The sequence below is a fragment of the Calliphora vicina genome, chromosome 4 (assembly GCF_958450345.1).
Source record: "Calliphora vicina chromosome 4, idCalVici1.1, whole genome shotgun sequence".
In the NCBI taxonomy this organism is placed as follows: domain Eukaryota; kingdom Metazoa; phylum Arthropoda; class Insecta; order Diptera; family Calliphoridae; genus Calliphora; species Calliphora vicina.
The window spans coordinates 7,570,595-7,586,840 of record NC_088783.1 but is presented as its reverse complement, the minus strand read 5'-3'; the positions used below and the strand labels follow the sequence as shown (position 1 = coordinate 7,586,840).

Genomic DNA, 16,246 nt, shown 5'->3' with positions numbered 1-16,246 from the left:
GAAAACAAATTGTTGTTAGTATTTTTTCTCTAACAAGGGTTGTTTTTCATATTGTTTTTTTTTTCTTTTTTGTTAGAGTTTTGGAATTTGAATGGATTTTCTGGCACGAGTTCTAAAAACAATTCTACATATTAGCTTAACATCTGCATAACACATTTATATAGCACAGCTGTTAATTTTGTCATTGATAAGACTTGCAACTAAAAACTAATTTTTAGTTTAGCATCCACAACAAACTATGGACAATCAGTCACAACATTCGAAGCGTGTATTACCAAATACGCCACGCGTTAGTGATAAAATTATGGAATATTATCAACTTTTTGGACATGATCGTGATTTAGAAAAGTTCATGCGTCTCTATTCTCCGGCCAATAGTCAAGATAGTCAAAAGACACAAGCTGGTGAATGTGGGGCAACATTAGACTCCTGTTGCAAGAGCAGTAAAAGTCGAGAGTCAATCCCTTCAACCAGCAGTTGTGAGGCCTTAGCTATGATGCCATCTAGACCGTTGAGTGTTTGCGCTGTAGCCAATAGTAAAAGTCTACCAAATATTGATGTGCAAGGACAGGATATTAGAAATGGAGTATATTTTGCCTCCAATGATGTTATTGTGGATATAAATATTGAAACTGAGGGTGAAAAAGAAAAGGTATGTACTATTATTTTATACCATTTAACATACATTTTTAAATTTGGGATTAAAAAAATTTGCTTTTGAAACTTTACTCCTCTGAATTCTGTTTTTTGATTACTCTTCGAAATTTTAAGAAATATCACCCCATGGTCCCACTCTTCATTTTTTATGTTATAATTGAAGAAAATCTTTAGAAAATGGAATATAACTTTTTTGAGATATATTTTGTTCAAGGAAAATTTATTAGTTCAATATCCAATTTTGTATGACCATAAAGAACTTGTGTACCAAGTTTTAACAAATTTAGAAATTTGTTAGCTCCCATTTATCAAAGGTTTATAAAAACAAGTAAGAGCTCTTCACCAAATTATATTTTAAATATTTTAAGGTAAACAAAATTAATTTGTTTTATTGTTATTTAATTTTTTTATTAAATTTAAATTTATTTTTAAATTTATGACAAACAAATTTTTTTGGTGAAAAAAAATTCGGGTTAAAGGATATTCTCTCCTATTTAGACCCATTGTAGGTCCTGCTTACTATAACCTTATACACATCGTTGCAATGGACTTTGAAATATCTATCATTAGATATCAATATTGTCTAGGTTAGGGTTAAAGGATATTCTCTCCTATTTAGACCCATTGTAGGTCCTGCTTACTATAACCTTATACACATCGTTGCAATGGACTTTGAAATATCTATCATTAGATATCAATATTGTCTATATTAATGACTTAGTCATACGGTTTTCACGATTTTTTCGTTATATCTCATTGTGGGCCGACATGGCTATATCAACTTTCCTATCTATAATGACCCAAAATTTATACACTTTGTGGGGTCGCAAATGCAAAAATTTTTTTTTATATTACTAGAATGAAATAAAATAAAAAGATTAAAATTTACATTTATAAAAAAAAATTTAAAATTCTAAACTATTTCAGATTTTAAGCATATCAACTGAAAATTTGGAAACACCCAAGAAAACCTTTAAAAATATCAAAACACAAACACCTGAATCTGTTGCTAAAACACATAGGCGTCTGGAATGGGACTCCCTAGGTGATGTTGGCTACAAAAAGTCTATGTCTACTAGTAATATTAGTGTAATGGAACGGTCTTTGCTGAGAGAGTTTTTCAAAGAAAATAGTGTTGTCTCTGAACCAGGTACTTCCGCCGCCACAGTCCAAAAAATAAAACCGATAGAAACTGTGGAAAAATTAAAAGCTACTGAAATTGAGCATAGCACTCCTCCCCTAGCCTGCAGCACTTTGGTTGAAACAACAAAGAGGGGAGCTAAACCCAAAATGATATCACAGTCAACTTCATCCACTTCACTGAATGAGAAATTTGAAAAATATGCACAAACTTCTCTCATTAAGCCAACAACAGTTCATTCCCAAGAAATTCAATGCACTATGTCCTCAACAAACTCCATAATAGAAGGTACAGCTACGCCCTCTAGTTTTGAATATTATTCATCAAGATCATCGAAATCTGGATCGTCAAAAGCAAACGATTATTTTTCCAATGCAAATGTTCAAACACAAAATAACCCATTGGAACATCCCTTTATTACCAGCATTACAGATTTGTTAATGAAAAGAAAAGCTTTAGGTGAGAAAAATCAACAAAAACGTCATCAATTTAATAGTATACGCGAACTACAAACAAAATTCCAAGCTGCCATAGATGAAAATAAAGAAAATCAATCACATTCTACAATAGACTCAACGACGACTGTCACTTCGTTTTCATTGAGCAAACAAGCACCCGAATTGGATTTAGGCATACAATTGATTTGTTCACTTATCGATGCTAAAAGTGTTAATGGCAGACAGAAGAAACAACTAATACGTGATATTGTTAAGCGTATAACACGTTTAGATCCCAACGATCAAACAAGCAACTCTACTACAATAAATAGTAGTAGTGCTACAACTATTAATTCCAGTGATAGCAATCGTCGTCAGATCTATGACTCAGTACGTTCAAATATTAGTAATAGACATAAACAAGTGAATATGGCAAAATTAAAGGCCTCCACGGAGTTGGGTTTATCGCCTTTAACAGCGGAGAAAGTCAGCACAGAAAAACCTTCTACATCTTCCAGTAGCACTAATGAAAATTCGAATACTGTTAGTAGCTGTTTAGTAGCTAAACAATCTAAAGACAATGTCAAATCAAAGCCATTATATACACCTGAATCTCATTCTCAACTACATCAAGATAAAGGTCATTATAAAAACTTACCATACAATTCAAAAAATGAATGTGAAAATGCCCTAAAAGAAAATAACACAAAAGTGTCAAGTGCAGCAGCAGCAGCTACAATTAACAAAGAAACTCAAAGTGAACTAATTATGATGCCGCGAAGCAAGGATAGAAGCAAACAGAAAACATCAAATCTTAAACAAATGCCAGAAGCGCATCAAATTAAACACTCTACAACATCCATAGAAAATAAAACAAATCGTTCCACACAAACTTCAAAAACTGCAACAACTACATCCTCAACGACATCAGTAACCACTACGCCAGATATGACAACACAAAAGTTTATAGCTGCCTCTAATAATGAATTGAATAATTCTAATACCGATGCCGATCAGCCTACAATGCGTGAATGGCTGAATCCTTTGACACAATCCGAAATTGAATACGAAGAGAGAAAGCGTCAGGAATTGAAGAAAAATACGGCGACTCAACGAGAAAAGTTAATAATAAAATCCAAAAACGATTCTGGTCGTGTAAAGCAATTAAATTGGATTGAAAATGAAATAAACCGACTTGAATGTTTGAAACATCTTTTGCTAAAAGACGAAACTACCGACAGAAGTTTACCTACAGAGTACAGTGACTCCCAAAACTTAACTAAGAACTCTACACAAACGGATAAATTATATGACACTGTCTGTTCCGATAAGTCATCGGTTTTAAGTGAAAGTGCCGAACGTTTGGTACAGGAAATCGAGTTTATATTGGAAGAATCTCATGAAGATGTTATTAATCTCAAAGACAATTTAAAACGTACAAAAGACAGAAAAAAAGAAACTCAAATAATATACGAGAAGGATTTGGACTCATCAAAAAAAAATTGTCCCAAAACTAAACCAAAATTTCGCACACTTAAAGAAAGCATTAACATCAGTGAAGAGCAACTGTTAAACGTTAAGGATGCAGATATAAAAAACAAACAACGAAAACAAAGAGAAAAAATTGATACCCCCAGCACGGAGAAAAGTCTAGAGTCCGAAAGTTTAAGGGATTTGGTTCAACAAAGAAAGCGTGATTTTATGGCAGCCTATAAAACAAAAAAACAACACCATTATGAAGCCCTTAAACAGCAGCAAAAGGAAGACTTTAAATATTTGAACATACAACGTCAGATGAATGAAAAATTAGCTACCACTACAGATTCTGAACACTATTCAGTGCCTCATACATTGCCAAGAAAATATATAACCAATGATGTGCATTATACCTATACACAACATCCCTTACCTTTAATTCCAACAGAAAATGGTGTTCCTAAGCGCCAGCCTGTTATGTATAGTACAACAGCTATGAGGCAACAACAGACTAAGCCTCATATGCAAGCGACCAAACTGAATAATACGGAAATGATTAATACCATCGCCGCCAATACTAACACCACAACTACCTCCTCGTCTTCATTGTTTTGCTTGTCTTCAGATGTTTCGGTGCCAATGGGTTCTCAAAACACCTCTTCAACTCCTACTACCACCCATCAATATGATGATGTAGCCACAGCTGCTGTTTTAGTTGGTGTTGCAGTACAAACCTCAGATTCCATAATGCGTTCAAAACCCATATATGGACCTAAACGTGTCTCACCCACATTAAAGCCTTATAACGTGAGCTCCTCAAGTACTACTGCCTGCGTTCAAGTTAAACCCAAAGGCATTGCGTACGTTATTGAATTTTCTGATAACAACAAACCAGCATCAAACTCAACTTCCATTACTGACATAAACTCAAATGATTTACGCACCACATCAAATGCTACCAACGAAGTAGCAAATAATTTTAAGGCCTTGTTACCCACAGAGCCACAACTAACACTGCAGGAACATTTGGAAAAGAGCAAACCGAAATTTATGCAGCAGTCAAAAGAACGTAAAGCCATACTTAATCAATTGCAATCTATGCGTCAGGAACGCGATCGTCAATTAAGAGAAATTATCGATAATACTAGTTTCAATTCATTAGATAGACGCTTACAATACTTACCACCACCACCAATACGTAAGTTTGGAATAAATTCAATATAAAAAAAAAAATTATTGATTTGTTTCTTTCGCAGAAAAAGTACGTATCCTGAATACCAAGGAAATGAAAGCGCTCACGAATAAACGTTTTTCCAGTTTACCCGAAGTTGTAGCCAGACAAAAACGTGACCTTGAAGAGAAAAAACGACGAAGTAATCGTATTCTAAGAGATATTTTTAATCGGGTATGTAAACAGATTTAAATTTTAATTTCTTGTATTTACGGATACGTTATGCAAATTTTAACTTGGATTGTTTTTATTCACTATTAACATTGAATTTATGGCCTGATTAAGCATCACTAACGAAAAATCTGAAATCTGAATGGTTCTTTTTTATATTTTTTTTAATTTAATTTATCAAAATTCAGTAACCTAGTATCTTGGCCATATAGAAAATACTTATAATTATTTCTCTTTCTTTTTAGCGTCTACAAAAGCGCGTGCGCAGTGGTAAATTATCATTAAATCACAGCAAAACTGTAATTTAAATTTAGATAGTTGAAAAATAGGATACACGACAATTCAATACAATGAATTATTGGAGCAGTAATTTATGCATATATTTTGTTAATCATAATTTTTTAAATAAATATTTTAGAAACTTGTTAAGAATACCAGTTGTTAGATGAAACAAATAAATTGAATTTACATAAATTTGTTAAAAAAAATACAAATAAAAAATACTTGAAATTTTTTAAAATGTTTAGTAATTTTTTGGTGTGAAAAAGCATTTATATTGGTGAAATTGGCGATTTTTTTTTTGAAAATATAATGTAAATACAAATGCTTTTATTATTTTAAATGCATATTTAGATGAGTAAAATGTATGTCGCAAGAAGAAAGGAGGCAACAATACGGTACATACTGGGGAACAATTAAACGAGATCCACTAAAGTACATATCTTTATATATATAATTCTTTTGTACGTGTGTTAGTAATTGAACTCCTCCTTAACGGCTGGGCCGATTTCGATGAAATTTTTTGTGTATGTTTGAGTGGGTCCATGGATGGTTTAGATTCACAGTTGACCGATATAGGTACAATGGGCGTGGTACCTCTCATACGAAGTTAACATTTATTATTGCATATCTGCTATTTTTAGAAAAGTTATTAGCCTTAAATAAAATTTTACGCAGGACAACGTCTGGCGGGACAGCTAGTAAAGAATATATTAGGCTGAAGAGCTATGAAATTGCCAACAACAAAAAGTAAGCCAAGTTTGTAAACCCGTTTAGTCAAGTAAATTCAATTCAAAATTTCATACACTACAAAGGAACTTCGTATTTATTATACTATTTTGTATATGGGCATTTCCTACGATTAGTCAACCAGGATCGAAAAATAAAATGTTGATAATCATCGTGTTTTATTGAAGATATTTCGATATAATTTGTTACATATAATTTTTTCGGCCCAAGGACGAAGCCTATTGAAACTGGCTGAAATCGATCCATTAATTCACCTAGCCCCCATACAAATGTCCTCTTTATTGGTCATATGGACTTTATCGTTCATAAATGTTTAATTTATGTTGGTATCTACTCTAGTTTCGCTCCAAATAAGTTTTATATGTACCGAATTCATGTCACCAAATTTTATTCTGATCTGTACATAATTAGTCATTCCTCCCTTTCGTAAATCAATTTAACGTTCATAAATCTCATAAAAATGTTGGTATACATATAAAATTCAACATAAATAAATTTCATATAGCCATAAACTACGATCTAATTTCATGGTGATCGGTCAATAATTGGTCATAGCTTCCATTTGGAAAATCACTCACGAATATAAATTATTGAATTTTTAAACGAAAAATGTTACTTAGTGAAGGGTTTTATATGGTCGGGATTGACCGAAGATACTTTCTTAATTGTTTGTTAAGGAAAATTGAAGATATCTATGGAAAAATTCATAGTGATAATAATAAAAAAACATCGTACGTTTGCGACCGGTACTTTAGCCAATTAAACAAAAACCAATAGAGATATTTTATTGTGTAAATACTGGATAGAGACCTAATTAATACATTAATATACTTTTAAAATAAATTAATCGCTTTTAAATATTCCGTTCCATTTCACAGATTTTTGCATTTCACTACTGTCAGCCAAAGTTGACTTCAATTTTGCGTACGTTCGTTAACACATGTTTATAACTATTATTATGAAAACTTAAACTCGATGAAATCCATCTTTTGCACTAAACATAGAGCTACCAAAATATATAATATTTTACACTATTGTAATAATAATAGAAATTACAATGCGTATAAAGCAAAGGAGTAAAATTATCAAATATTACTTTTGAGCTGTTTATAATGTCACATGAGAATAAATGCAATTTTTGGAGGCCTGTAATGTTTTGTATTCCCTTTTTTGTTGTTAATGTTAGAGACAGCTCTGTAATTATGTCAGCAACAGTCTTGCCCAGTTAAAGAAAGAAAATCCATAATTTTAAACAATATTTTTTGTTTTTATTATTTTGCAATTACATCGACTGCACTTTTTCCATGAGAAGTTGCGAATTAGTTCCATATATTTGTTTTGCAACCGAGTTGAATTTTCGGTAACGGTGGACCTTTCTGTGTAAATTCCCATATATAAGTTTGTATGTAGCAAGTTTTACAATATAAACGGTTCATAAATGGCAGAATTTAACAGAGTCATAAAGGACGAAACTGAAAAACTCTAAAAAATTATACAACTAGGATTTCTTATGCAATATCATTTAGCTGCGCTACCTTATGAATAACCCCTGATTTAGCCTATATCCATTCCGTAAAATAACATTAATCTAAATACATTCTTCTTGCAATGCTCAATTAAAAATACACGTTTTAATAATGTTGTTAATATTTCTTTTTCATTTGAATAATTTTATTATAATTGCTCATTGATTTACTATTTTCTTTAAATATAATCAGATGACATATTACGTTATTTTGTTTTAAATATTAAGTAATAATGTATATAATTTTTTTTTTAAATATTTGGGATTAAACACATACATATAGATTTTTCTAATAACATTTGCAAAAACCAATCATCATTCAAAATATAATTAATTATAAATATTTGTTGCAGAAGCTTTAAATTTCACATTTTTATTTGAATATATAACAATTTTTTGTTTGTTTTGTTTACGTTGCTGTGTAACTTTTAACAATGCTATACATACAATTCCTGGTGTTTGGTGTCTTTTTTGTTTTGTTTGTTTGTTTGTTTAAAGAGGTCTGAGTGCGCTATACCAATAAAGAAAGTGTAGGGCAAATAATCATTATTTTTCATAAAAGAATTTGATACTATTCGTTGAATTTGAATATATACTACTTGAAAGTTTAACTTATAAACTAATAATTGAATGTCTAATCACACCACACAGAATGAAGTACGTTCAATCAACATATAATACAACAATTTTAAGAGACAATATTGTAACAACTTTAAAACATTTATACGAGAACATAATTGTGTGGAATGTCTAACGAGGGGTTTTTCAAAATAGAACAGAAATTAAACCATTGTCTAGCAGGACTTATTTGAGAAGAATTGTTGTTTTATTCTGTCTAAATTTCCACACACGAAATGAGATCATTTCAATATTGTTGTGTTTTCAGGGAAATCTCTGATGTGTTAATTAAAATATATTTAGGAATTAGAACTGCTATTAATTAGTAACAGTTTAGAAAATTAAGTTTAGTAGAGACCGAATTAAAATTTGAAACACATCCTAGCGGTTTATACGTTTTATTGCTCAACTTAATTAAATAAAAATGTTTTCATAGCCTGTAATTCTTTACTCTGTTGTTGTTTGTTGGTTTTAGTTTTTCTGATGAGTGTAAGTTATAAATATTTGTAATTTTTAAGCTATTTGCGTTGGATAATTAATTTAATTTTTTAATAATTAAGAATTATTTTCTTGTTTTTTGTTTTGTTTGATAAGATTTGGAATAATTTGTTTTGTCTTTTAACTTACAGTAATGCCATTATTATATAATTGTTTTTGTTTATATTCAGAAAACAACGTTGAGCTCAACAATGGACATGTTCAAACTATTGCGAAGTAGTTAGTGCTTTCCCACCATGTCCAAACCACCTTCTTCCTCCATTTTCGAAAGGAATTTTATAGCACGATGCTGAGGTTCTGTTTGACGTGCCATATCAATGAGAGCGAGCAATTTCTTAATACCAATAAATACACTGCAAATAAATAAGAAAATCATATTGTAGCAATAACAATTAAGAGTGCTATATACGGCTGAACCAAATCTTATATACCCTCCACCAAAGTATTTTTTTTACAAAAATTCGAGTTAAAAAAATTGTTCCAAGGAAATAATTTTAGTAGTAATTATAATCGTTACGGTATCCTGATTAAAACAATTTTTTATACGAATAAAATTTTTTTTACTAAATAAAAATTATTTTTATAAAAATTTCAGATAAAAAAAATTTAAAAATTTTAATAAAAAAAAAATCCTAAGAAAAAATTTTGTCGAAAATATTTTTTATTTGTTAAAAATAAGTATTTTTTTGAAAAAAATATTTTAAAAAAAATGTGGAAATTACAAACGGAATGGCAATATTATATATAGCCTTAACACGTGAAGCAACCGAAATGGATAAACTAATGTATCAATCATGTATGTAATTTATTCGGGGGGCTTAGAAAAGTTGATTGTAATCAACAAACGGACAGACAGACTTGGCTATTACGATCCAGAATATGTATACTTTATGGTGATGCAAAAGAAAAATGTAGAAATTACAAACGGAATATATACCCTTACTTCTCAGGGTGAAGGGTATAAAAACAGGTTTACTATAGTATACTAGTAGTATTTATATAGACTTCACCATAAGTGCTTAAGGTGTAATGCATTTAAAAAAAAAATAAAACTTACCGCATGGCCGACTTATTCTTGCCAAAAAGGCTTAAGATATAATAAATATTTTTCCAAACATCATAAAAAAAACAAATAAAACTTACCGTTTGCCCGACATTTTCTTGCCAATGGCTTGTAATTCACCCTTGCTAAAGATGTCAGAATCTTCTAATACAGCCACAACATGTTCGGGATGAGAGAGATTAGGTACATGTAGAACAGAAGTAAAGGCTGATAACATTTCCATTTCCTCCAAAACCTCACTGGAAAAAACAATAACATTTCTTAATCAATAACTTAATCGCCAGCATTTTGAAAGCAAACCTACCGTCTGCTGGAAGTAACCAAAATTAATAATTTACGACCCTTTGGTGGCTGTTTCTTAAGGAGCACCAATAAAGCTTGTAATGTTAAATTGGAATAACGTGGACCAATAGGACCGTAATCCAACAAACGTTCAACATTGTCAACAACAATACAACTTAACATTGAACGATAGGCATCATCAAAAATCTAACAGAATTAAACACAATTTAAAATCATCAAAAAGAAAGAGATGCTATATTAAACACTTTCTTACCTTACGGATATGTAAGCATTTGGCCGATTCAGTATAGCCCACCATATCTTCTGGCGAGCAAACCTTAACAAATGGAAAATCTGACATTTTAGCCAATTTGGCAGCTAAAGCAGATTTGCCTGAATTTGGAGAACCTTCGATCAATACCGACACCAGACCAGAGCTTTCAGTGGCTCGTGCTTGTTGTACATACAGCATACCATCTTCCAAAATATTAGCCACGGGTTGACCCCAATTAATGATACCTCTTGAAAGCATATTTTCCAAAATTTCCATGGCCGTACCAAAAGCTGGTTTGATATCATTTTCCAAAGCGTGCATAAAGTCTGCACGGGTAACCTTTAGTTTTTCCATGGCCTCAGGATCGACAGATACTTTAGAATCAGCTTTAATCAGGCGATTCATGGCCGTGGACTGAGCAGCACGTACCAATCCTTCCAATTCAGCACCGCTGAAGTTTTTAGTAAGTGTTGCAATCTCCTTGCTATCAACATCTCCTGCGATTTTATTAAATTCCCGCATGCGTTTAGTATGAATATTCAAAATTTGCACACGGCCCTGTTCGTTGGGTAAACTAATTTCCATTTGTACTTCCAAACGACCTGGACGCATTAAGGCGTCATCAATCATATCGCGTCGATTTGTCATACCGATAACCAAAATGTTATTTAACTGTTCAACGCCATCGATTTTGGCTAACAATTGATTTACCACTGTGTCATGGACACCACTATTACCAGCCACAGAACCACGTTGTTTGCAAATGGCATCGATTTCGTCAAAGATTATAATATGTAGACCACTGTTGGGACCCAACTAAAGTTAAACGGAAGTCGAAATTACTTTAAAGAGTCACATAGCTTTTGTTTGCGTCCTCACTTACCCTCTTCTCCTCCTCCTCGGCTTCAGCAAACAAACGTCTGATGTTGGCTTCTGATTCACCCACATATTTATCCAAAATTTGTGGACCATTAACAATCTTGGGCTCTCTGGCATTTAACATATTACCAATTTGGCGGGCCATCAAAGTTTTACCAGTACCGGGTGGACCATACAATAAAATACCCTTTACGTGCTTGCACCCCAATTGTTCTACCAACTCTGGTGGAAAGACTCGAGATGCAAATGCTCTTCTGAAGATGGCATTGAACTCCTTGTCCAAACCGCCAATACCCATTTTACCAAAATCCCAATCGGGATTTATAATCGATTGGCGGACTATTTTACCCTTGGATTTGCCTTGTAAATTCAATGCTGAATTTTCGGCCTTTTCAAATTGCACTATAGTATTGCCTGATATACGTCCAAATCGTACATTTCTAGTGGCTGCCTCTTTGCCCTCACTAATAGTTTTAGGGTCAATAGCTAAAAGGTGTTGGTTAAATGTTTGTTTACTTGTTTGTTTTTTTTTTTAATTTAAATTATCTTACCCTCTAAAGTTTTCACGGCCAAACCTAAGAGTTTCTTATCTTGGAAGCTAAAGACTAAAGTTTGACCTACGGTTAAGGCCATACCAGCAAACTGCATTAAAAATTCTTTTGCCATTAAATCCGAATCGTAGGGTTCTTGGGAAGTGCTGAAAGTTAATATATTATAAAAAATTAAATAAAAAAGTTTTCAAACATTGAAATTCGTTATGTATCGCTAAAATTGTAAAATAAATATATTGGGAGGAAATGAAAAATATATAATACATATATTGGATCGACAAAACCATGACCATACGTTTTTATGTATATTTTTATAACTAATTGTCAAAGTTTTATAAACTTAATATTATTTCGTAATAAATTCTTACCCAATAATAACTAGAGTTGTCAAATATTCGACATATTCTAAAAACCGTTTTTCAAATAATTCGAAAAAGCGTAATTTTTAAAAACCGGTTTTCGTTTTTTTCTATCTAAAACCGGTTCGAATAACCGGTTTTTAGCCTTTTTTGTCAATTTAAGAATTGAGGTATATTAAATTATTTTTTTTTTTAATAAAAAATCAGTCAAATTATACAGAATTTGAAATCAAAAGAAAGGATGCATATTATATTAATAGGTTCTTTTATATAATAATAATAGGTAATTGTACTTTTTTCCTTAAATTATTTTTTATTAAAGAAGAAACATGGATTAACTGTTAAAATTGCATTGTATAAAAGATTTAATTCGATATTTTTAAAAATTTGTCCAAATAATTAAAATTTTATTTTAAGTCATTCGCTGTTGCAATATTAGTTCTTTTCTGTAGATTTTGAACATATTTTAACGTTAAACTGAGCTGAGTTTCTAAATTTTGCGAGTCACTTTCAATATATTCTAAATCTGAGCTTAATGAACTTTCATTTAGTTATGACCAAAACGTCTATTACAAAGTGTTACTACATACGGTATAACAAAGCGAATTTATTAGAGGTGACGTTAAAAAGTCATCTGATTATTTTTTGCTCGATATGTTTCTACCTTCTATCTGTTAAAGTTTGCTTACATTGGTTTGTCTTTTTTACATTTGTCGAATAACTCGAAAACCGTCCTTTAGTAAAGACCGGTTTAAAAAACCGGATAATTGATCGGTTTGACAACTCTAATGACAACATTTTATAGGCCCTGCGGTTCATCAAATGTTTGCATTTTCTCAATCTATGTATTTAAATCAGTGGTCGGCACTAAGAGCCACCAAAGGCTCTTAGATTATTTACCTGTAAACAACATAAATTTTAATGTAGTTCACAAAACATATCAAATAAGAAACAAAAATAAAATAAATAATTGGTCTGATTACAATATAAAAATAAAGTGATCTTAATGCCGACGACTGATTAAACTGCAGTTTCAACCGATGACTAACTTTACAATAACATCCATAATACCAGCATTCGTGCGGTAAGAACATATTTAAATTGTTTCTAAAGAGTAATTTAGTGCATAATAATGGATAAAAATTACAGATTATACATATACAATAAATACAATGAGTATTTATTTATAACAATTTCATCAAAGTTTAATAAACAATTATAATTCAAAAAGTTTTCTAAGTTTCAATAAAAAATAAATAGTTTTATAAAATCAAACATATTTCCATCTTAAAAAACTTTGATAACAATCTAAAAGTGGTTAAGCAAACCATGTATCACTGTGTGATGTTCTTGGCACAAGCACAGAAAATTCGCATCAAAGCTGCAATGGTTAATGCCCCCATAATATCGATTTTAGGAGGTATATAATATACAAAACATGTGCACAAATATATACTAGTACATACAGAAATGATCTAAGTAGCTTTAGAAGCATTTTAATGTCTATTCTTATGTTACGTTAACCTTGATATAATTGTTACAACCAACAAAATGGGTAATGGGGAGTATTTTATATTATACATGACAAATATCAACATCTCTTCTTAATGCAGATAAAAAATTGTAATTAACGAATACAGAAACTTTGCAGTTCGTATATAGTATTTTAAATGTTATGTATAACACGATAATAAAACATTCGCATAAGGCCACAATTGCATATATTGCAAGTTTAATTGAAGTTAAAATTCATAAATAAATTGGCAAACACATTTGACCAGCTTTAGAGAGCACAATATAATTCATTGGGTCAGTATTTTGGAAGCTTTAATAAGCATTAAACCTACCAATATATTATATAAAAAACACAAATATAGCTTGAAATAAAAAAAATAAATGTTCGAAATATGCGAATTCATTTATGATTTTCTCAAATTCGTAAAAAACATTCTTTCAGAATTCAGCAGGTGAAATTAAATTTAATAAAAATTACAGTTCATTCAAAAACAAGTCAACAGTTGTTGACTGGAGGTTGCATCATTTGACAAATACACGTAAGCAATAAAACATTAATTTGCTAATAGTACGAAAATAAACTTGGCGTACTGTAGATATTCAAACAAATTTAATAGTACATATATATTACTAATGAATCATATTAATTTAGATTTGTTTCATCATGTTTCATGAACATCTTTTATAAATACTCAGTTTTCTGGTTACCAAAATATACAACTAAATAAAGGTGAACAAAAATTAAAATAAAATATACTTACGTTTTCTTTTGCAAGAAATCAGTTTCAAATGAGACCATAGTAATAATATCGGAATTTCCATCGAAGCGATAAGGGCGTATATCAATATCTTGATTAATGGAGAGAGTGGCCCACTTACGCTGTACCAATGAAAAGCCAACATGACCTCGTGGCACTTCAGAAGTGCGTTCCAGTGCAAAGATATAATGTTGGCCAGGTCCGGGAGAGATGTCTGCGTACCTAAACAATGAAATACGTGTATATTATAACAATGTTCAGCTTTTTTTGCAAAATCCATACTTTATATCTTCCGGAAAATCATTAACATTGACAATGGCCTTGTTGGTCAATGACAGTTCATCTGTGGGACATTTGGTGGCTCTCATACGCTGAAAAAATATTAAAATAACTCTATTTGCACAGATGTGTGTATTATATTTCTGCGTCACTTACATAGGACATTTTTGCTTTAAAGGAAGTTTCTTTCGGTTGTTCTTAATCAGAAATATATGCTTATTCACACATAAACAAAAACACTAAACAGCTGTTGGCACAAATCTCTCTGTTTACTATTTTCTAGCAAGTGGTATCGCTCTCTTTCCCCTTTTAACAAAGGGTGAGATTTTTATTTCTTCCTTTTTTCCAATAGTGGGGAGGAAGGCTGTAAAAAAAATATCGATCCATTACCAAATTTCATCATTTTAACAATGTGTGTACTATATAATTTCAAATACACTTTTGCAAGTTCTAGCTTATTCAAATTGAATTATTTCAAAGTGTTTTGTTAATTTTACCTCTTTAAAGCTTATTGATATATTTTTCTACACTTTTTTTCTCATATATTTTCACTTTTGATTTTAATAAAGAATCACTTTTCTGCGGAAGATACAATATGACACAACTTTACATTTAGAGAACCAGCTCACTAATAAATTTACCAAGAGATATAAAAAATACAAGGTACTTTAATTTTCTCTTTTTATAAACTAGTGTTGCCAAACTTTTATGTCAGAATGGTATAAAATGGTCTAATCTGGCAACTGTATACACCTCCGGCTCAACGTGAGCGGCTCACATGCTCACGCCTGTGTATTTCTTATGGGATTTTTTGGCTCGTATACCCCCCAAATCTAAATCGTAAAAACTTCATATAAAAAAAATGGTTTTGCTGATGTCAGCCACTTAAAAAATCGCTAGAAACATCGATTTCCCGGATATAAAATAAATAAGAATTATGGGATTGTTTGGCTCATATACCCCCCAAATCCAAATCGGAAAAACTTCATATAAAAAAATGGTTTTGCTGATGTCAGCCGCTGGCGTCAGCTGAAAGTAGAAAATGTTGCCATCACTGGTGGAAACAGCATAGTTGCGAAAAATAGGTAGTATATTTCTACAAGCAACTGTGAAAATTAAATAGGAAAAAGTGCTACCAAGTTTAGGTGGAAAATAACAGTTTATTAATATTCAAAAAACTGTTTTGTCGCTACCGTAGTCGACTTGGTATCACTTCACTTTAAAACAGGAATCGCCGATTAACATTATGCGCAATTTCTGTATACATACATAATTATAATTTAATATTTATTTTTACTTTTATATTTTCATAATTGTATTTTTGTTTTAGGAGCACTTTTATCGACGATAAAGTTAATTATATATATTAACTCCTCTATAGTTCTATATATTAACTCCTAACGTACATATCGTCACCTTAAATGCAAACGGACGTAATTACGCAAAAATTCAAAAACGAGTTTTTGATTGTTTATGGTTCTTTTTAGCAAACTACATGCTCAC

General features: G+C 31.2%; 2 protein-coding genes across 2 annotated transcripts; one reads left to right on the top strand and one right to left on the bottom strand.

Annotated features, from left to right (window-relative positions):
- Positions 1 to 25: 25 nt before the first annotated feature.
- LOC135958905 (centrosome-associated protein Alms1a-like) lies at positions 26 to 5,610 on the top strand. Its single transcript, XM_065509850.1, has 4 exons — positions 26 to 652; positions 1,585 to 4,909; positions 4,968 to 5,116; positions 5,359 to 5,610. The coding sequence occupies exons 1-4, from the start codon at positions 239 to 241 to the stop codon at positions 5,419 to 5,421; spliced, it is 3,951 nt and encodes a 1,316-aa protein (XP_065365922.1). The 5' UTR covers positions 26 to 238; the 3' UTR covers positions 5,422 to 5,610.
- Positions 5,611 to 7,771: 2,161 nt separating this feature from the next.
- comt (comatose) lies at positions 7,772 to 15,376 on the bottom strand. Its single transcript, XM_065509990.1, has 10 exons — positions 15,241 to 15,376; positions 14,900 to 15,107; positions 14,747 to 14,835; positions 14,468 to 14,686; positions 11,833 to 11,978; positions 11,286 to 11,767; positions 10,403 to 11,218; positions 10,151 to 10,335; positions 9,927 to 10,085; positions 7,772 to 9,136 (listed from the first exon to the last, which is right to left on the bottom strand). Exons 2-10 carry the CDS (start codon positions 14,906 to 14,908, stop codon positions 9,004 to 9,006), a joined length of 2,238 nt encoding a protein of 745 aa, XP_065366062.1. The 5' UTR covers positions 14,909 to 15,107; positions 15,241 to 15,376; the 3' UTR covers positions 7,772 to 9,003.
- Between the last annotated feature and the right edge of the window lie 870 nt (positions 15,377 to 16,246).

Coding starts and splice junctions, on each gene's coding strand:
- comt (XM_065509990.1), bottom strand. Junction 11,768..11,832: donor GGCCGTGAAAACTTTAGAGG/GTAAGATAATTT, acceptor AACACCTTTTAG/CTATTGACCCTAAAACTATT. Junction 9,137..9,926: donor AAGAAAATGTCGGGCAAACG/GTAAGTTTTATT, acceptor ATTTATTTGCAG/TGTATTTATTGGTATTAAGA.
- LOC135958905 (XM_065509850.1), top strand. CDS start 239: ATGGACAATCAGTCACAACATTCGAAGCGTGTATTACCAAATACGCCA. Junction 653..1,584: donor CTGAGGGTGAAAAAGAAAAG/GTATGTACTATT, acceptor AAACTATTTCAG/ATTTTAAGCATATCAACTGA. Junction 4,910..4,967: donor CTTACCACCACCACCAATAC/GTAAGTTTGGAA, acceptor TTTCTTTCGCAG/AAAAAGTACGTATCCTGAAT.